Source organism: Erythrolamprus reginae, chromosome 8 (genome assembly GCF_031021105.1).
Source record: "Erythrolamprus reginae isolate rEryReg1 chromosome 8, rEryReg1.hap1, whole genome shotgun sequence".
Taxonomy (NCBI): domain Eukaryota; kingdom Metazoa; phylum Chordata; class Lepidosauria; order Squamata; family Dipsadidae; genus Erythrolamprus; species Erythrolamprus reginae.
Window position 1 is genome coordinate 14,321,991 of NC_091957.1, and position 22,315 is coordinate 14,344,305.

At 43.9% G+C, this 22,315-nt stretch overlaps 1 protein-coding gene across 1 annotated transcript in view; it reads left to right on the plus strand.

Moving 5' to 3' along the window:
* LOC139170726 (vomeronasal type-2 receptor 26-like) overlaps window positions 1–16,612 on the plus strand; it is a 74,383-nt gene extending 57,771 nt beyond the window's left edge. Inside the window, exons 3-6 of the mRNA XM_070758214.1 lie at window positions 9,526–10,320; window positions 12,083–12,295; window positions 15,298–15,424; window positions 15,702–16,612. Of these exons, the coding sequence (XP_070614315.1) occupies window positions 9,526–10,320; window positions 12,083–12,295; window positions 15,298–15,424; window positions 15,702–16,612 (2,046 nt within the window). The remainder of the gene's footprint in view (window positions 1–9,525; window positions 10,321–12,082; window positions 12,296–15,297; window positions 15,425–15,701) is intronic.
* Window positions 16,613–22,315: the final 5,703 nt, after the last annotated feature.

The following is a 22,315-nucleotide window of genomic DNA, read 5'->3' on the forward strand; positions in this document are numbered from 1 at the left end:
ATGAAAAGCAGGGGGGAGAAAAATTGAGTGAAAAGAGATGGAGAAACAAAGGAAGTCTCTCACTCCATATGAGGAGAGGAGGAAGGGGTGGAAGGAGGGGATGGGAGCTCAGGACCCTCGTATTGCAGATGGAAAGCTGATTTGCAAAATCCCACTTCTATCTTCCCCTCTTGGGAGAAAGAAGCTGGGAAGCCTCATGTTGGGGAAGGGAAGCAGATCTGCAAAATCCCCCTCCAAGTTCCATCTTCTGAGTCTTGGAAACAGAGGGGAGACCATATCCCAGGTTGCCAATGGTAGGCTTCTACTGGTTTGAACTGGTTTGGTTGAACTGTTAGCTCCCACTTCAAGCCAAGAATGAAACAGTTCTCTTATTTCTGGGACAGTAAGCCTGCCTGCGCACCCCTGGGTTATACTGGGGGGCGTTTGCCCAGGTTCACCTGGTGCACCAGTTGCGGCCCTATTTGGACCGGGAGTCACTGCTCACAGTCACTCATGCCCTCATCACCTCGAGGCTCGACTACTGTAACGCTCTCTACATGGGGCTACCTTTGAAAAGTGTTCGGAAACTTCAGATCGTGCAGAATGCAGCTGTGATAGCAATCATGGGCTTTCCCAAATATGCCTATGTTACACCAACACTCCGCAGTCTGCATTGGTTGTCGATCAGTTTCCGGTCCCAATTCAAAGTGTTGGTTATGACCTATAAAGCCCTTCATGGCACCGGACCATATTATCTCAGCGACCACCTTCTGCTGCACGAATCCCAGTGACCAGTTAGGTCCCACAGAGTGGGCCTTCTCCGGGTCCCATCAACTAAACAATGTCGCTTGGCGGGACCAATGGGAAGAGCCTTCCCTGTGGCAGCCCCAGCCCTCTGGAACCAACTCCCCCCAGAGATTAGAATTGCCCCCACCCTCCTTCCCTTTCGTAAGCTGCTTAAAACCCACCTCTGCCGCCAGGCATGGGGGAATTGAGATACTCTTTCCCCCTAGGCCTTTACAATTTTATGCATGGTATATCTGTATGTATGTTTGGTTTTTATAATAATGGGTTTTTAACTGTTTTTAGTATTGGATTATTATTATATGCTATTTATTACTGTTGTTAGCCGCCCTGAGTCTGTGGAGAGGGGCGGCATACAAATCCAATAAATAAATAAATAAAAATAAATACTGGCATTTATTGCTGCTTCTGAAGCTCAGCTGATCAGGGGCAGCAAATGGAATAGCCACTCCTCAGCTGTTTCCTTGCAATTTTCTTTGTTTTCAATTTTTTTATAAACTGCAAAGCGCATGCTCAACGAACCAGTTGTTAAACCAGTAGGATCCCAGCCCTGCATTGGGCAGTCAGGGGAAAGCCAAGCCCAGACCCATAGAGAAGGTCCAGGATGGCCAGGAAGGGGAAGGGGATCTGGGACATTCCTGGGAAGAGATTAACTAGGTTTATGGGTCCCAGGGTTGAATGTTGGGGGGATGCTGCCCTCGGGGTTTCTCCAGATTTGGTTGGGCTCTGGATTTTGCTCTTTATTTGGCACCCCCTCCCCCTTTGGCTTGGCTCCTTCCATCAGGCTGAGCACAGGGAAGCTCCCAGGTAACCGTCTCTTCCCCCTCTTTGATTGGCTACAGGGTTGTTATGACGAAGGGGGCAGACCAGGAATAGAGGCAGCTACTAAAAAGAGAGTGAGGGTGATTTTTTTTTAAAAAAAGAAAGAAAAAAGTTGTTATTTTTTCCAACAAACAATACATTATCAATCACAGTGTGTCGCTTGGGTACAACATTTTAAAGCAACATCTTTTCTCTCAGCACTATTTTGTTAATGTATAAACAACTCTACTTTTACAATTGAATTAAACTTATCCTCTTTCAAAACCTTTCCCTTTCATCTTTTTAACTTTATATCTTTTTATTTATATTCATTTTCTATCATTTTTATATTCATTTTTATATTCATTTTCATTTTCCCAAATGTTCCCATCCATCATAATGCTCTGATTCTTCTTTCCCTTTGATTGCCATTGTAAATCTGTTCGTTTCTGTACATTCCAGTATTTCCTCTCTCCTTTTGTAGGTATTCCACCTGATTTCCAATTTTGTGCAAATACAATTCTCACTGCAGTTATTACATGAATAATCAAGTATACAATTTTTTTACCAAGTCAGAAAAATATTGATGTACCCCTCCTCCAGGATCCTATTTCAAGCCCTCCAGCCCTCGTGTTGGTGAAGCTGGCATCAGTTGCAACTGGGTCAGGCTAGTGTCTGGGGGCAGAGAACAGGTTATGCATCTCCCCAAGTGACTGTGGCATGCCCCGCACCAACAGGGGAAGGAAGAAACTCTAGCAACAGCGAGGCGCTGGAGAATCAGCCCCAGTGACTTCTCCATCCCCCACCGTCACTCTTACATTCTCAGGCCAGGAGATGAGTGACAGGCAGGGGAGGGTGAGTGGCGGGGCCAGCCAGTGGTTAGATCACCCAACAAGGAACCGCATGTAGTTCCAGAGCGGCAGGTTGAAGACACATGATGTAGACAAACAACTTTCAAGATGTTACCTTCATGGAAAAGAACTTGAAGAGTTCATCACTTGTTGGCCAGTTTTGCATAATGCACAAACTATGATTTGTTATGGAATCAGAAGAGAAACATGCTACAATTATTTAGTTACCTTTAACCATGATTGTGTTTAGGAAGCCATCTTGGTTGGTTCTTAGAACACTCTAAGCCAACCCTGAGTAAAGCCTGCGAATTCAGACTCTTCCTGGCCCTACAGACTTGGGCAGAGTCATAAAACCTTCCCAGATTCCAAGTGAGGCTCTTGGACCCAAAACCTCCCTGGATCAGGAATGATGGGCAGGACTTGTTCCAGGAACATTCCCTTCGCTATTTCTATCCGATTCTATCCACTGAGCCCATTGACTCCTCCTTATGAAATATAAACCTCTGTAAACCTCTGTGTTTTGCATCTGCATTATTATCCAACCTTTGCTAACTGCATAGCTGTGGCTGAGGATAATGGGAGATGGTCCAGGCATTGGGAATGTGTGCATGGGAAGGCACCTTGGGGATATTCTCTCAATTCAGAACTTGGATTTGGAAAGAGACTCTTGAAAGCAGCAGCCTCCATTCGTTCTCCCAACGCCTGGCAGGAGATAGAGAGAAAAGAAGCTCACAACCACATGTTCATTTTGTCAATTGGTTGGGAGTCACAATCAGCCATTCTGCTGTGGTGAGAAGCCCCAGTATTCTTAGGTATGGCCTAACTAGGAAATTCTGGAAACCAGCATCCAAAGGCATCTGTGAGGCTGCAAGTGGGACAGAGAGGATCAAAGTCACCAGTTTGAGCATCTGAACACACAGAGACAAATCTCTGCAAGGCTCCATCAAGTGTTGTCCAGACATTGTGGAAGATCACAGATCCCTTCCATCCACAAAGCTTCATTTTTGCCTCTCTCACATGAGCCCAACTCTATTGCCTGAATGCCTATCTGTGAGCTGCTGAACAATAGTTGATAACGAAGTTGGGGACACTTTTGTTCCTGTAAAGAATAGAATAGAATAGAATAGAATTCTTTATTGGCCAAGTGTGATTGGACACACAAGGAATTTGTGTTCACAAATATTCATACAACACACAACAGGGAAATGTTATTGCAGTCACCTTGCAAGACAAAACCTAGGTGTAAGTGAAGTATCCAGAGAGTCTTTCACAAACCACAGCTCTCCTCTTTCTCTCTCTTGGAGTAAATCCAGAAATAGGAGTGAGATCATTTCTGACTGAGAAAGAGCATCCTCCCCTCTGGCCACAACAAGGCTTCAGGGAGACAAGGCAGAGACCCTCATGGACGAGAGCAGCCTTGTCATGCATCAGCCTGGCAGTCAAAAGCCTGAACCCAGAGGTACACAGGATTTGGTCTGCAGGCCCTGAGGGTGGAAGCTGAGGGACGTTCAGTGGGAGATCTTTCAAGTGGTGGACCTGGGATATGGACCCTCCTCTCAGCCCCTCTCTCTTACTCAGACCCCCAGTTGTCCTTCTAAGGGGGACATGTTTATTAATTGTATTTATTTAAGAAAATGTATATGGCCACCCACTAGTATTACCATGACTGATCCAGATAAAACAAGAACAGAGAGACTCCCAGCTATACCTTCAAAGTACTTGTAGTGTTTTTGGTTTGGAAAGGCTGGGAATGTCAAAGAGGTCCTACCCCCCCAAGTGCCTCCACACAACCAGAGAAAGGGAAACCAGGTGCCCCCAAATCATCTTCTAGGTGGGCATGGCAAGATATCAATTTGCAACATCCATAATGCTATGGCACCTCTACAAGCGTAGCTGCAAACCTCCCAGCCCAATATTTATTAAATAAACTAAGAGACTTCAAAATAGAAAGGATCTCAGTGTCTTACATGAAAATGGAATGACAATACAGAAATAATTCAGGAAAAATAAAAATTTCTATCCACTCTATAACTTTCTCCTTATTGACCCAATGAGGGTTTCACTACCAGCCTCTTAGTCGGCTCTTATCCAGAAATTGACATTGCTAGAAAAGATGGGAAATGAAATTTCACTTCAAGTACAAGCAATGTTTAAAATTGACCCCAATTTAGGATTCATATATGGAGTCTGATATAAAAGAAAATGACCAACAGACCTGCTCTAAATATTAGCCAGGGTTCAAAGGTGGTGATTACTTCCTTGGCACTAGAAGACAAGCAGCACTAAAGCTATGGGACCTCCCCCTGGAGTGGCCCCCAATTCTAGGCTCTGGGAGACCTTCCCCAACAGTCTCTGAAAACAAGAAGCCATGTTGAAGGAGAGCAGAAGTCAATCCCTTTGTTAGTGATTTCTCTTCCTGCATCGTCATTTTCTGGACGTGTCCAGACAGGAAGGACTACAACCCACAACAAAACAGGGGCCATAGGGATGTATCTGTAATTTGTCTTTCACATACTTTTCTCCAGCCTCTCCTCTGCACATGGAGCCCAGGAGAAGTTCAGAATCCCAAGAGGAGAAGTTGCTTCTCACTGTAATTATGATCCTCTGGGCCTCTGAGATTTCTATACCTTTGATGTAAATGTCATTTTGAAGCAACATGAAGATATCTTGCATCAGAAAAGGATAAATTTCTTAGTCCAAGCTCTGTTGCAAGAGGTTTTGGGAGAGGCAGGGTCTGTGCTCTCAAATGTACCTTTCTCTCCTTTCTAGGTGAAGCTCTGATTGTCTCTGTCTGAGTCAGAAAAGCCTCTGGCATTTCTACTTTCTGACCGTGTCTAAATTCTTCCAACTCTTGTTCATGGATAGAAGTGGTCAGGGATTGATTCATCCCATGAATGATGGACCTCCGGCTTCTGTTTCTAATATTGCTGTTCTCTCAGCCAATCTCTGGGAAGCTTAGAGGGAAGTGTGTGATCAGTTTAGATCACCAGGATGAACAGACTCCATGGATCTTTTACAAGCCAGGAGACCATCTCATTAGAATGATCATAACCGAAAGAATAGTATCAGATACAGCATTGCCTTTCAACAGTCCTCCTTCTCTTGAGTCTGATTCGTAAGTCATTCAGGGTCATGGGATTACATCCCCTCCATTTGCAGTTCTAACTCTCTCTTTCTTTCCTTTTTATTTCACTTACTTTCATAATGCAGGGCCTGTCCAATTTCCTTGTTTTGATTCCCATGACTTCCCTCTTTTGTCTGATTTTGTGGAACAGACTCAAATCCAAAACTGGGGCAAAAAAAAGCTGAAAGAACTCCAGTTAATTTTCCTTTCCCAGTTCAATCCTCAATGCATCACTTGAAGTCTGACTTTTGCTTCAAGTGATTATTGAAACAGCTGTAGTTGGCTTGGACCAGCCCATTTCAATACTTTTATAATTGATCAGAAAGAGGTTTGCATTTTTTTTAAAAGTATATTTTGTTACTCTTGATAATAACTTGAACATTTTTTCTACAGTACGTTTTCTTATGGTTTTATAGTTACCCTACGATTAATTTTCAATATTCAAATCACCAATGAGAATTCCCAGCTCCTGCACAACCTCACACTGGGCTACAACATCCATGACAATTGTTTGAACACTTTACGCACTTCAGATGCCTTGCTAGACATTCTCTCCACTGGAGAAGCCAATGTCCCCAACTATGGCTGTGGAAGGAAGGATAACCTTTTAGTTCTTTTTGATAGAGCTTATAGGGAAATCTCCGTCCAGGCGTCATCATTAGCAGCACTTTACAAAGTCTCACAGGTCTGTGTGTGTGTTTCTCTTTCTAGTAAAGTGAGTGGTGGGGGGGAGGAGGATGAACAATTTTGTTTGTTTGTTTGTTTGTTTGTTCGTTCGTTCGTTCGTTCGTTCGTTTATTTATTTATTTATTTATTTATTTATTTATTTATTTATTGGATTTGTATGCCGCCCCTCTCCGTAAACTCGGGGCGGCTAACAACAACGATAAAAACAGCATGTAACAATCCAATAATAAAACAACTAAAAAAAACCTTATTATAAAACCAAACATACACACAAACATACCATGCATAACTTGTAATGGCCTAGGGGGAAGGAATATCTCAACTCCCCCATGCCTGGCAGTATAAGTGAGTCTTGAGTAGTTTACGAAAGACAGGGAGGGTGGGGGCAGTTCTAATCTCTGGGGGGAGTTGGTTCCAGAGGGCCGGGGCCGCCACAGAGAAGGCTCTTCCCCTGGGGCCCGCCAAACGACATTGTTTAGTTGACGGGACCCGGAGAAGGCCAACTCTGTGGGACCTTATCGGTCGCTGGGATTCGTGCGGTAGCAGGCGGTTCCAGAGGTAATCTGGTCCAATGCCATGTAGGGCTTTAAAGGTCATGACCAACACTTTGAATTGTGACCGGAAACTGATCGGCAGACAATGCAAGCCACGGAGTGTTGAAGAAACATGGGCAAATCTTGGAAGCCCCACGATGGCTCTCGCGGCTGCGTTCTGCACGATCTGAAGTTTCCGAACACTTTTCAAAGGTAGCCCCATGTAGAGATAGTTGCCATATCTTCTCCAAGGAATTCAGGAGATGTTTTTCTCCATATATAAATAGTTAAACATGTTAACTATTTTTATTCTATTATATTAATGTTCAAATTCTTCATAAAAGATCTGAAGAGCAATATTGTCTCAGGGGAAGACTTTCTTCCAGTTATTCTGTTATTCAAAATTCATCCATCATTGTAGGACCCTCTATTGGCAATTACAGTTACTATTATCAGATAACTCTACTGTGGCCTAGAGGTGGAGTTTGATCCTAGGTAGAGTCAGATGTAGGGTCCCCTCCTTGGGCAGAGGGTTGGACTAGATGACCTACAAGGTCCCTTCCAACTCTGTTAATCTGTTAGTAGTATGGCTAAATTATATGCCATATTTCTCTTAAGTAAATTTGAGAGTGGATAGAAGAAGACAGGGAAGAAAAACAAGAACTTTTAGGGAAAGTTATATAAATTTGTATAATAAATTAATAATCTAATATTGGAAAAAATATATCTTGAAATAATTGCAAAATATGTTAGTCAGATAAACCATTTTTGCTGGCTTTATATATATTAGCGCAGCATTTGACACAGTAAATGCAGAAATGTTATGGAGTAAATTGATTACCCTTAAAATGGAGCTCAGCCTGTTGGCCATTTCTCCAAGCCATTGTTTGTGACGGATGTTTGGGTTCAATGGAGCCCTGATAAGAAAGACTGATACTTACCAAGGAGGAAGGGAAAGGTGTATATTTGAACCCTGGTTATCTAGTCTAGATATTAATGATCACCTGTACTAATGAAGGATCCTGAAGTCCTCATGTCTCATGTGCTAAATACATATTGGAATGCCCTGACCTACGCTGGTAATATCAGGTTACTATCATATGTTCGATTGTGTAGGTTGTAATGAGCTTTTGATTGTATTGTCATAATTTTATGCTCATTAATAAATCAAAGTCCAAAGTTTTGGTCTTTGAAAAAGGACATCATAGCCATCTTTCCTTACTTGGGGAAGTTTTCTCTGAGACTGAGTCTTGGATCCCTCATCATCTAAGGAGCCCATTTAGAGGAAGGACATGAATTAATCTAGTGCTTAAATTTAACCTCATAGATCTCCAATTTCTTTAACCCCAACTATTAAAGTACTGTATATAAGGCCAAAGTTCTGTCATGCTCTTTTATTGAGCTAATGTTTGGGGCTTCAAATGGAAATCACAAGTAGAACAATCCTATTTCTGCATCTGAGGAGTGTCTTGAGAGTAGATAAAAGGACTTCAGCTGCTGCTCTTAGAGTAGATTTTTGAATTTACATTACTTCTTCTTTGCCTAAAATCAAGCTATGTTAGTATTAGTTTAAAATTAAAGGTATGGAAACTGGCAGACTCCCAAAACTGTATCTATAAAAGACCAATTTTGGATGGAACAAACTGACAAATTGTATCAGGAGCTGCAGTCTCCCTGTCTCTTGTACAGGTGGAGAAGAAGGTAAGAACATGGTTCCACAAAGTATCTGGATTGTTGAACCAGAGAAAGAGGTTGTAATCTTCAAAAACAACATATAGCCGTGATGGTGGACCTACGGCACGTGTGCTACAGGTGGCATGCAGAGCCATATTGGAGGGCACACAAGACTTTGCCATATTTCACCTCCAGCGCACATGTGAGCACTGGTCAGCTGATTTTCAGCCTTGGGAAAGGCCTTTTCATCCTTCGGAGGTGAAAGCCCTGGAGGCAAAAAAATAATTCCCCAACAGACAAACCAGAAGTTCAGCAAAAGGCACTTCCAGTTTCCTGTTGTGTTGTTTTTTGCACTCTGGGGGATTCAGGGAAGCTTCCCGAAGCCCCGGAGTGCAAATAAAGAACAATGGTCAAACTACTAGCCCCATGTAGAGAGTGTTGCAGTAGTCGAACCTCGAGGTGATGAGGGCATGAGTGACTGTGAGCAGTGACTCCCTGTCCAAATAGGGACACAACTGGTGCACCAGGCAAACCTGGGCAAATGCCCTCCTCACCACAGCCGAAAGATGATGCTCTAATGTTAGCTGTGGATCGAGGAGGATGCCCAAGTTGCGGACCCTCTCCAACAGGGTCAATAAACTCCCCCCAGGGTAATGAACGGACAGATGGAATTGTCCTTGGGAGGCAAAACCCACAGCCATTCCGTCTTTTCAGGGTTGACTTTTAGCCTATTGACACCCATCCAGACCCCAACAGCCTCCAGGCACCGACACATCACTTCCACCGCTATGTTTATCCCAGGCATGTTTAAATTCAGATACTGTGGATTTACCAAGCACGTCTGCTGGAAGTTTGTTCCAAGCATCTACTACTCTTTCAGTAAAATATTTTCTCATGTTGCTTCTGATCTTTCCCCCAACTAACCTCAGATTGTGCCCCTTTGCTATTCTGTTAATATTTTAAACAAACTATTATGATATGTTCATTAGAACAAAATTGGATTAATTTAAAGCTAATATTTTGGGCTTGATCTGATCCCTATATAATACAACATCCCTGCTTGTTTTTTCAGATCAGAAATACCTTTGTTTCAGAGACTCTGAGTGATAAAAGCAAGTTCCCCTTTTTCCACCAGATGCGTCCCAAAGAAGGGATCCAGTACCCAGCAATTGTCCAACTTCTGCTCCATTTCCAATGGACCTTCATTGGTCTCTTTGCTTCAGACACAGAGAAGGGAGAGAATTTCATGAGGACTTTTACTCCAATGCTTGTAAGGAGTGGAATTTGTGTGATTATATCACAACGATTCTCAACAACAGGATATACAGCAGCTCTCAGGGATGCCCTCTCTAAATGGAGACAAGTCAACGTCTTTGTTCATTTCATAGAAGCTGTTTCCCCTTGGGACAGAATTCTTCCTTTCCATTTAATACTCATGAGATTACCAGGAATCATTGAAGGGAAAGTCTGGATTCTCACAAATTTTATATCATACGTTATAAAAAAGCACAGACTTCTCAAACACATCCATAGTATTTGGAACTTTGGTATTTTTGAAAAAGAAAGGCCAAAAGATTCTGCCTTTGAACGCTTTTTCTTTGTGAAAGACACGTTTGAAGACCATTATTTTCGCTGTTCTCTTTCCAAGCATGTCTTTTCTATCAAAGGCCGCAGAAGATGCACCCAGAAAGCCCCTCTGGATACCCAGGAGAAATGGAACAGAACAAGAATCCCAAATCACTACCAATATTACAGCATCATGAAGACTCTGGCCCAGGCCTTGAATGCTGCCTATTCCTCTAGATCAAGGAGGAGAAGGAAGAAAGGAGAAAAGATCTTGGGGTCTCCAAGGTTGCAGCCTTGGCAGGTATGGGGTCCCAATATGGATCCATCAATCTGACTTTCTTTGGAGAAGGAATCCAGAGGAAAAGAAAGGGTACCACCTCAACCTACTTATGCTGCAAAAATTGGACAGATTTGGCCAATCTAATTTCTCAGAGGATAATGTTCCAAGGAATAGACACCATGAGAGATAAATGTTTGTTTGTTTATTTATTTATTTATTTATTCATTCATTCATTCATTCATTCATTCATTCATTCATTCATTCATTCATTTATTGTTAGAGTTGAAAGGGACCATGCAGGTCATCAGGTCCAACCCCCTGCCTGAGCAAGAATCTCTCTTCGTAAGTCTTGGTTTCAAGTCCCCTAATCAGTTTGGTTGCTCTTTTCTGCACCTTCTCCAGAGTTTCAATATCTCTTTTGAAGTGTGGTGACCAGAACTGGATGCAGTACTCCAGATGTGGTCTGTCCAGGGCGTAGTATATTGGTATTAATACTTCCCTGGTCTTGGAGTGTATCCCTCTGTTGATACAGCTTAGGATTGTGTTGGCTTTTTTGGCCACTGCTGCACATTGCTGGCTCATGTTTAGTTGATTATCCACCAAGACTCCAAGATCTCTTTCGCAGTTACTGCTGCTAAGTGGGGTTTCTCCCATGCTGTATGTGTGTCTAGTTTTTTTTTTACCAAGGTGAAGGACTTTGCTCTTGTCGACGTTGAACATCATATTGTTATTGTGGGCCCATAGTGCTAATCTGTCTAGATCTTTCTGTAGTTTGAGCCTGTCCTCTAGGGTGTTGGCTACCCCTGCCAGCTTGGTGTCGTCTCCCAATCAATTGGTATTTTGATACTGTTTTCATAAACACACTAAGTTTGGTATCCCTCATTTTTCTTCCACTGATTATTAATCTTATTTGAGATACTATAGTTTATCAGGACATAAATATCAGATATTTTTCCACTGCTTTTTTTTCATGCACTCTTTTATATTAGGAAATCAGAAATAATTCCTTAGAAACTTGATACTGTTTAAGATGCATCAAATTAGTTTTGTCTATGAATTATTTTAAATAGTGCTTCAAATCTTGAATTACAAAGATTTATCAACTCTTCTAACTCTTCTCCCTTAATGACAGCATAGAAAAATGGATCACCCAGGAGAAGTTATTATTCATAACTACCCAGTGTTATGAGAAATATTAAAACATTACCAATTATTTGAGTACAATTTTATGACAGATTTTATCCATTTAATCATCAACTTCTTATTTAATTTTCTAATCACATCACAAAATTGTTTATTAGTACTTCACTGAAATCAACTTATATTAGAAACATTGCCATAATCTGGGAGATTTGCAGTGTCAGACATACAAACTTCTGTTAAGGTAGCTTTACAATGAAGTTGAATTAGTTCATCTGGTGATGTTTCCTGTCTGGTCTTCTAGGGAGAAGATTAGCCTGACAACTTTCTTATTGGCTAATCCATGCTTTCTGATCAACCTGTTGTTTTCAAGGAGTTTATGAATAATCTGTTATTCATTTTATTTGTCACTTACTCTAGAAGATCCACAATAATTGACCAGTTGTATCAATTATATTTTCCCAATATATTTCTTCACAGTATATGATGGATGAATCTTGCTGAACACTTTTTTTCGCTTATGAAGATAATGTTCTCCTAGCTAAGCATATTTGAAAGTTGGAAAATAGTAGAAGAAATATTCAAATCTGTGATAAGAAGCAAAGATTTCTGCTTTTCAAATTTTTTGATGTTTCTATACTAGTTTCATCCTTTTCTGGAGAAGAATGAATTTTGGAATATTTCCAACAGTAAACTCTACTTGGACCAAAAAGGAGAAATAGCAGCAGATCTGGGCATCTCTGGCTTCTTGGTTCTCCCGAAGGAGGATCTCAGGAAAGAGATTCTGGGGGCTATTCAAAGACAGAGACTTTTTATCAAACAAGCTGCTCTTACAGAGCTTAAGCTGCTCAACAAGGTGGGTGAAATGCTGGTGTCTTTTCCCTCTATTCCAAACTCTGATGTGCTACTTCAAGTGACCCACCTTTGTCCCCACGGTGGTTGACCTTTGGGTTGAATTAAATATGGGGAGTAGAAAATCAGATGGTTTTCTTAGACTGCTTGGGAAGTTTCAGTGCTATTCTATTTTGTGTAGTATTTACTATTTAGTATCTCCATTAAAAACCCAGAAGGGCTGGGGAGTATCTAGCTAATTACATCACTTTGGTTTACTTCTTGTGCACAAATTTATGATTTGATTTGATTTGATTTGATTTGATTTGATTTGATTTGAATGCCGCCCCACTCCGTAGATAGCAAATAGCAAAGAAGAAGGCAATACAGTTGACCAGTGCCTGAATTTAGATTTTCGACAAATAAAATTACTATATTTTTCGGAGTATAAGATGCACTGGTGTATAAGACTCATCAAACTCTCTGTGCACCCCATTTTTGCAAAAAATAGGTTCATATGACACAACAATATTTTCATCTGCTTTTAAGGGGGGAAAGGTGTGTCTTATCCTCCCAAAAATATGGTAAATCGTGAGTGGATGGAGGTCACTTGGGTTCCATTGGAAGGAAGTTTCATCTTGTTCTGCTTGAGAAAAGTGTCCATAGTCTGAAATGTTCTTCAACAGACCAAACCTGGTCAGAGTTATCCATGCCTCCCATTCACGTACACACACCCTGGGATGGAACAATATACCTTCTGCTCCTAGGAAGGAGTTCCAAGGCTCTCAGTTCAGATGCAATCATAATGGCTCTTCTGATGTGCCTTGACCCAGACAGCTAAAGCACTGAAACAAGACTTAGATCAAAAGGATAGCCATTTCTCATCTATGATATCTCATGATGTGAATGATATGTATGTTTTGATTGGATTGCTGAGTCGTGGGTTTTAACTGGGGTTATTGTTTTAATTTATACTTGACTTCTTTTTATTGTTAAATGTATTATTTTTATATTGTTGTAATCCGCCCTGGGTCCTTCGGGATCGGGCGGCATACAAGTTGAATGAATAAATAAATAATAAATAAATGATCTCACACCCATCTCATCTCACTCCAGTTCTAAAAACTAGGCAGCCAGTTTTAGTCTGACTTCTCCAGTGTGGCAAACTCAAAAAATGAAGAAATAAATAGGTAAATCAACAAAGAACATCTTTAAAATTGAGAGTCCCAATTTCTAAGAAATATGTCCTTTGTATTTTAAGTTCAAGGCAGTTTTGGACCACTTTCAAAAGAGAGCAGCTTTGGAAGGCTTTATATACAGTGGCACCTCTACTTAAGAACTTAATTCGTTCCGTGACCAGGTTCTTAAGTAGAAACATTCTTAAGTAGAAGCAATTTTTCCCATAGGAATAAATATAAAAGCAAATAATGGGTGCCAACCCATTAGGAAAGAAATAAAAGCTCAAAATTTGGGTGGGAGGAGGAGGAGGAAGAAGAGGAGGAGGACAGTCACTGCCGAAGGAAGAAGGTAAGGTGGTGGAATCAAAAAAATCCAAAACTGTAAGGCTTAAAAAAAAGAGGGACTCGGAGGACCAAGCGTGAGGCTGCCTCCCGTACACTGCGCCAGAGAAAGAAACCCAGGCAGGCGAGAGCGGGGGAGACCTCTCGCTCCTTTGACCAAAAGGCAGCAGCTGCTGCTGCTGCTGCTACCTGCTTCCTCTTCCTTCCCATGCTGAAGGGCTCCCCTCTCCTCTCACTCGTTCGCTTCATAGCCGGCGCCTTTCCTTTAGTGTGGTGACTCCTCGGTTTGACTGAAGCAGCAAAGTGCCCCCTTTCGCCTTTCCGCATCCAGATGCTCCGGGAGGCAACCTCGTGCTGGGTATAAAAAATATTGAACACCGTGTTCTTATCTAGAAAAGTTCTTAAGTAGAGGTGTTCTTAAGTAGAGGTACCACTGTACTCTAGAAGAAAACTTTCCAGATCCTACTGGTCAGAAATTTCTTTCTTCATCACAGGCCAAGATGAGGAAGTCCTGGCTTTCACTTACTGCTTAATATTTTCTCACTTCCATCCAGCAGTGGTCCACCATTGCCCAGTACTCTCGGCATGTGGCGCAAGTGTGGCTCACTCCTGGAATGAGATTCAGCTTCTTGAGCATGCGCAGAAGCCAAATCTCACGTGAGAATGCTCGCATACACAAGATTTTGCCTATTTTTGGCTTTTTTGTTTCCGTGCATGTGCAGAAGCACAAAAGGCCAAAAATAAGGTAATGACCTGCTCCGCCACTGCCCGCCCTCCCCCCGCACTGCAGCTCGTGGCGGCCTGCTCGCCCTCCTACTGTTTTGGGGCCTCCTTCACCTTGCTCGTAAAGGGGCCACGGCAAGAAAGTATACGATCTGCAGGCCGGCGGCCCCAAGGACCGGCCGCATGGTTGCTCTGTGCTCTCCCATGCCACAGGCCTCTCTCAACGGGGCAATGGTGTCCCGAGCAAGATATGGCCTTGACAAGGCCACGACTCGCTTGGGGCGCTATAGCCCCGTACGCCAAGAGATGCCTGCGATATGGGAGGGCAGAGAGCAGGCAATGTGGCCACAGTACGGCGCATGCACAGTGGCCGGTAATGGAGCTGAAAGCGCAGCACAGTTCTATTTCCGGTACCGGAACCGTTTTCCCCCCTGCTTCCATCCCTACAGGTTTTATTAAGTAGAAACGTATTCAGTAATGGTTTGCAATTCTACCTGTTTGCTCATATGTGTTCATGCATGATACTTCTGCATCTGGGTGGAGCCTCCTGCCACACTGCCACTATGGGTTCTCAGGTATGGCCAAACCAGTAGCAAAACGAAGGAATTAAATGAGGAATCTGCAGTAAATGCATCCCCTAAAATTATTTTCAATCATTTTGAATATCACCAATTTATCTACATGAATCCCAATGACTACTTAGGTAATGTCCATGCCGACCTCCATTTTCCGTGGATGGTGAATCCTAAAACGTTTTCTTTGGCATTCTTTGTTTTCTGCTCAGTCTCTGCCTCAGTCTAAATGTGTGGACAGTTGTTATCCTGGATTTGTCAAGAGGGCTCGAGAAGGAGAACTACCTTGCTGCTACGACTGCATTCCTTGTCCAGAGGGGACCTTCTCCACTCAGGAAGGTGGGTGACACTGAGGAAAGGAAATGGAACTGATTAATTACATACGTCAGATAATAAAGGTTCCTATGATGGTTCTGATAATCACATAGGAAATTATTCGGGTCCCAATTCTTCTCTCACTTTCATAGATAATTAAATAAAAAATACTTCTTATCTACTCTCAATGGAGGTACTAATAAATGGGTCTTGAATTGTTCCTGATACCACATTGTCCAAATAAGGTATTTCTTGAAAGATAAAAGGAGAAAATAGTAAGAGAATTTTTTTTTTGTCTCAGATGCAGGAATATGCACCAAGTGTCCAGATGATAAATATCCAAATATGATAAGAGTCCAATGTATCCCTAAAGTTGTAACCTTCCTGACTTATGAAGAACTTCTTGGCATCATCCTCGTCTCTTTTGCCCTACTCTTCTTCCTAACCACAGGCCTTGTTTTAATCATCTTCATTAAATACCAAGAAACTCCCATTGTCAAAGCCAACAACCGGGACCTCTCCTACATCCTCCTGGTCTCCCTCCTGCTTTGCTTCTTGTCCTCTTTTCTCTTCATTGGTCAACCAAGAAAAGCCACCTGCTTTCTCCGACAAACAGTTTTCAGCCTCATCTTCTCAGTTGCCGTTTCTTCTCTCTTGGCCAAAACCATTACAGTGGTGCTGGCTTTCCTGGCCACCAAACCAGGAAACCGAGTGAAGAGATGGTTGGGGAAGAGCTTGGCCAACTCCATCATCCTCTCTTCTTCTACTGTCCAAATGGTCATCTGCTCCATCTGGCTGGGAGTTTCTCCCCCCTTCCCTGACTCTGACCTCCACTCTCAGCATGGAGAGATCATCCTGCAATGCAATGAAGGGGCTGTTGTCATGTTCTACATCACCCTCAGCTACATGGGCTTCCTGGCTGTCATCTGCTTTACGGTGGCTTTCCTGGCCAGGAATCTGCCTGGGGCCTTCAACGAAGCCAAGCTGATCACCTTCAGCATGCTGGTCTTCTGCAGTGTCTGGGTGACTTTTGTGCCCACCTACCTGAGCACTAAAGGGAAATACATGGTTGCTGTTCAGGTCTTCTCCATCCTGGCCTCCAGTGCTGGTCTGCTGTTCTGCATCTTCATCCCCAAGTGCTACATTATCCTTCTGAGGCCAGACCTGAACACAAAGGAGCAGCTTACGGCCAGGAGTAATGTGGAAATCTGAGACTAAGGAATTTCAGCTCCAAACTGTTCCTCATACATGAGTGAGGCAACATTTTTTAAAATAAATAAAGACTGTCTGGATGATTGTGAGGAAACCAATTTCTTGGAGGAATGAGAATGTGTTAACAAGATGGAAATAAAGATTTAATGCATGTGGCAACCTGTATGTTTTCATTTCTCAATAGATTTTATTCAAACTGCTGTGGAAATGTAAGACCTAGACAGACTAACGCTGTGGGCCCATACCAACAAAATGATGTTTAACGTTGAGAAGAGTAAGGTCCTACACCTAGGTTAAAAAAACCTAGACACGCATACAGTCTGGTAGAAACCTCACTTAGCAGTAGCGACTGTAAAAGAGATCTCGGAATCTTGGTGGATAATCAACTAAACATGAGCCAGCAATGTGCAGCAGCAGCTAAAAAGGCCAACACAATCTTAAGCTACATAAACAGGGGGATACACTCCAAGACCAGGGAGGTATTAGTACCACTCTATAATGCCCTGGTCAGACCACATCTGGAGTACTGCATTCAGTTCTGGTCACACTTCAAAAGAGACATTGAAATTCTGGAGAAGGTGCAAAAAAGAGCAACTGAAATGATTAGGGGACTAGAAACCAAGACTTATGAAGAGAGATTGCTGGAACTGGGCATGGATAGCCTTGACAAAAGAAGGGCCAGGGGGGACATGATAGCAGTGTACAGGTACTTGAAGGGTTGCCACAGAGAGGAAGGGGTCACACTATTTTCCAGGGCACCAGAAGGCCAGAAGAGGAACAATGGTTGGAAGCTGACCCAGGAGAGATTCAACCTGGAAATAAGGAAGAACTTCCTGATGGTCAAAGCGATCAACCAGTGGAACGGCCTGCCAGTGGAGGTTGTGAATGCCCCAACTCTGGACATTTTCAAGAGACGATTGGACTGTCATTTGGCTGGGGTGCTGTAGGATTTCCTGCCTGGGCAGGGGGTTGGACTCGATGACCTGCAAGGTCTCTCTCAACACAAATTAATTAATTACAATACCCTAGCCAAATGACAGTCCAATCTCCTCTTGAAACTGGGCATGGATTAATTAATTAATTAATTAATTAATTAATTAATTAATTAATTAATTAATTATGTGCCAAATCTTTAACCTTGACCCACAACACAGCAAAAGCCTTTCCGCAACTTTGTGTTGTGCACCAGTTGCGCCCTTTCCTGGATCGGCACTCCCTGCATTCACTCAGTCAGTCCCTGGTCATCTCCTGGTTGGACTTTTGAGAGTTGTCTTTGTGGGTGAAGGAGAGAAGTTGAGGAGGGCTGGGGGCTTAAAGCCAGGGAGGGAACGAAAGGGAAAGTGAGAGCAGCGGGCGAGGAGGGAGCAAAGCGCCTGAGAAAGGCGGCAGAGGAGCTGCAGAAGCGAGTTCAACGGGCAAAAGAACCGCCGTTCTCCTGGGGTGTCTCCAGCACTAAGCAGGGATGCTGAAGGTCTCACCTGGAGGATGACCAGGGTGTATTTTCCCCAAAGAAAATCAGGGCCCTCTGCACCACCACCCCTTCTCAAAATTCCCAGCTCCTCCTTTCCTTCGCTCTGCCCAGCAGTCCCCAAATACTGAGAGCTCCACAACCTTTTGCCGGCCACTGCTATTCCAGCCCTTCTGAATGAATGAATCCTAAATTGGAGCTGGTTTTAAAATTGTTTCTGCCTGAAGTGAGATTACATTTCCCATAATTTCTAGCAATATAAAATTTTGGATGAGAGCTGTCTAAGAGGCAAGAAAGTGACAGTCTGTGGACTATATCATTGGGTAAATAGTGAAAGCTATGGATATAATTTTTTTGCCAGTCTCTGTTGTCCTTCATAGTTCATTGAAGACACACAGATCTTTTCCATTTTGAAATTTATTAGTTTATTAAATAAACTGTATGCTTTGAGGTCTGCAGGTCATATTGTGGGGGTGCCCACTGGTGGTGGATGGTGCAAAGGGGTTTTTTGCCACACCCACCCAGAAAATTATTTGGGGAATTGGTGACCCTCCCCTGGTTGTGTGGATGTAGTTGGTGGGGTGGGACCCCTGTGATATTCCCATCCCTAAGGCTGTGTAAGAACCTACACAAAGACCTCCGAGGGCTTTGAAGGAACTGTTGGGAGTCCCTGTGTTCCTGGCTTATCTGCTTTGCTTTCCCAGAGATTATATTTCTTGTCTCCAGGCCGATATTATTAAGCATGACTTTGCCTAGAGGGGAGAACTGGGTGGCCTGAGTGAGAGGGGGAGCTGAAGGGACAGGCAGGCCCACCTTTACAGTGAAGAGCAGATAATGGCCCATAGCCCAGGTTATCTCCCATTGAACGTCCCTCAGATTCTCCTCAGTGCCTTGATAGCAGATCTTTGGCAGCTCTGGTGTAATATATCAGACTAAGTCGGTCAGCCTTCAATTAACTTGTTTATTTGCAAGTTAAACAACGGAACAGCAATGCGTAGCAATAATAAACGTAGAATACACAAACAAGAACGCCTCATAATCTTGACAGCTCTATTTATATAGCAGCTGTCAGCCCCAACAGCCAATCCGGACACAGGGAATTTCCCGCTTTTGTTGTCGCCCAATCCTGGGCAACTTCCCTGTTGCTGAGGACATAACACCCCTTCCTACCTGGCATGCGCAAACATAATCTTTTAGGAAACCCGGAGGTTTGCGCAGCCTCGATGATCTTCTTGGTTCTGTCGTTTCTTTAGCGGCCCCGAGCACTTCCTGTGTACCAGACGACTGACTGGTCCCCTCCGTGGTCTCCGGATCCTGTGGTATGTTTTGTGTGGAATCAGTTACCAATGGAGGTAGACTGACTGGTTCTGTTGGTGTGGCAACAGGATTTCAAACAGTTGGAGCTGTAACTGGGGTGAAAACTAGTGGTAACGTTGAAATTGATGTCCCTTCTGGGTCTGGCGGTGGCCTTTCTTGGAGGCTGTTGGGGCCTGGATGGGTGTCAACAAACTCAAACTCAACCCAGACAAGACGGAGTGGCTGTGGGTTTTGCCTCCCAAGGACAATTCTATCTGTCCGTCCATTACCCTGGGGGGGGGAATTATTGACCCCCTCAGAGAGGGTCCGCAACTTGGGCGTCCTCCTCGATCCACAGCTCACATTAGCAAAACACCTTTCAGCTGTGGCGAGGGGGGCGTTTGCCCAGGTTCGCCTGGTGCGCCAGTTGCGGCCCTATTTGGACCGGGAGTCATTGCTCACAGTCACTCATGCCCTCATCACCTCGAGGCTCGACTACTGTAACACTCTCTACATGGGGCTACCTTTGAAAAGTGTTCGGAAACTTCAGATCGTGCAGAATGCAGCTGCGAGAGCAATTATGGGCTTCTCCAAGTATGCCCATATCACTCCAACACTCCGCAGTCTGCATTGGCTGCCGATCAGTTTCCGGTCACAATTCAAAGTGTTGGTTATGACCTATAAAGCCCTTCATGGCACCGGACCATAATATCTTCGGGACCGCCTCCTGCCGCACGAATCCCAGCGACCGGTTAGGTCCCACAGAATGGCCTTCTCCGGGTCCCGTCGACTAAACAATGTCATCTGGCAGGACCCAGGGGAAGAGCCTTCTCTGTGGGGGCCCCGACCCTCTGGAACCAGCTCCACCCTGAGATTAGGATTGCCCCCACCCTCCCTGCCTTTCGTAAACTCCTTAAGACCCACCTTTGCCGTCAGGCATGGGGGAACTAAAACACCTCCCCCTTGCCCATGTTGTTTTGTTGATTGATTGACTGTGTGCCTGTTTTTTATATATACTGTTTTTTATGAGATTATTAATTTAAATTGGAACTGGATGGGTGGGCATTGGATTTGGTATTGTGTACTGTACTGTTTTTTATTATTGTTGTGAGCCGCCCCGAGTTTGCGGAGAGGGGCGGCATATAAATCCAATAAACCTAAACATAAACAGGTGTGGCGCCGAGCCTCTGACAGCTCGTTTAATTCATTTGCCTGGAGATACACTTCGAAGCGCTGAAGCTTCCCATGTCTCCGTGGCCTGATTGAATAATTCAAAATCAGCGGGGCTAGTGTGAGAACGAGCCATCGTTAATACTTGCGGAGTTAGAGTTGTTTACTTGAAACAGTGATTACGCGTGGGCGGTCTCTTCCCTCGTCGCCAATGTAATACATCACTAAGTTGGTCAGCCTTCAATTAACTTGTTTATTTGCAAGTTAAACAACGGAACAGCGATGCGTAGCAATAACAGAACGAACGTAGAATACACAAACAAGAACGCCTCATAATCTTGACAGCTCTATTTATATAGCAGCTGTCAGCCCCAACAGCCAATCCAGACACAGGGAATTTCCTGCTTTTGTTGTCGCCCAATCCTGGGCGACTTCCCTGTTGCTGAGATCATAACATCTGGGTTCAGGCCAGGCTGTTCCTCTTGAATGCCAAGCTGAGGGTAAGAAGGCTGCTCTCCTCTATGATGTCCTCTGCTATGTCTCACTAAAGCTGGTTTCTGCCCAGAGGGAAGGAAGCCCCTTCTCCATCAGAAATGTGCTCTACTCCAGCCCAGTGGAGACCCCAGAGAAGGAAGGAGGGGTGGCTGTTGTCATCCGTGGTGGTTTGTTACAGGCTCTCAGGAACTGCACCTAGGCCTGGGTTTTGTCTCATGGGGGCTGTGAGAACATTTGCTTGGCCTGGTGAAGAGTGTTGTGTGAATAAGGGTCCTTGCAGCTTATTTAGGAGTCATTTTCTAGCTGCTCTCCACTGAATAAATGTCCTTTGGGGCTCCCATAATTCATTCACCCATCAGCCAAAGGGTTCTGCCTGAGGAAACAAACCATGTTCAAACGTTGGAAAAATGAATACAACCATGAGTGAAATGACCAGGTCAAATGGATTGCCTGGATATCAGCAGAGCCAGTTTGTGACTGTCTGGCTTCTGGTTGTCTATAGCTTCCACAAATAAAATCAGCAGACTCTGGTTGATGTGGGACTTCTGCTGTTGATTGGAAAATCGTTTCTTTCCCCTAAAGAAGAAAATCTCCTTGATTCCCTAGGATCCTCCAGTGTTCCATATCCCCCTCCTACCCACCTGCACTTAGGGAGGTGACCCCATGTTAAACCCTCCCCCCTTGGAGGCCCTTCACTTCCGAGATCCCTGTGGGGGAGGGAAGACACACACACCCCCGCCCAAGGCTCCCCCTTTGCCACCTCTGTGACACACACCCCATCTACCCCACAACCAGCCCTCTGGGGATCCAGGAGTGGAGGGGGAGACCTTCCCCGTCCAGCTCTGGCTTTGGGGGTCATTAGCTCGGCCGGTCTGAGGAGAAAGCAAGACCAGGGGGGAAAGTATAAAGTTTCATGCACAGAAGAGAATTTTTAAAAGGATGAAAACCCAAAACAAAACCCTCTTTCTACCAGACATTCCCGCCACAAAATGGAGGACACCGCGGCTTTAGCTGTCCCTATCATTGCCTATAGAGGGCATTCTCTGTATGGCCTTTAAAGATGAAATTGGGCAACAATTTGTCCAGAAATATATCGGGTCACCTGCTTCTGCAGGGGGTTGGACTAGAAGACCTCCAAGGTCCCTTCCAGCCCTATCATTGATTCTTTGTTTTAATATTCCACTCCATATTGTACGATAGCTAATTAAAATGACGTTGATCCTTTCAATGTATAATCAGTCAAAATTCAACAGCCGGAGCGGGCTAGGAATTTT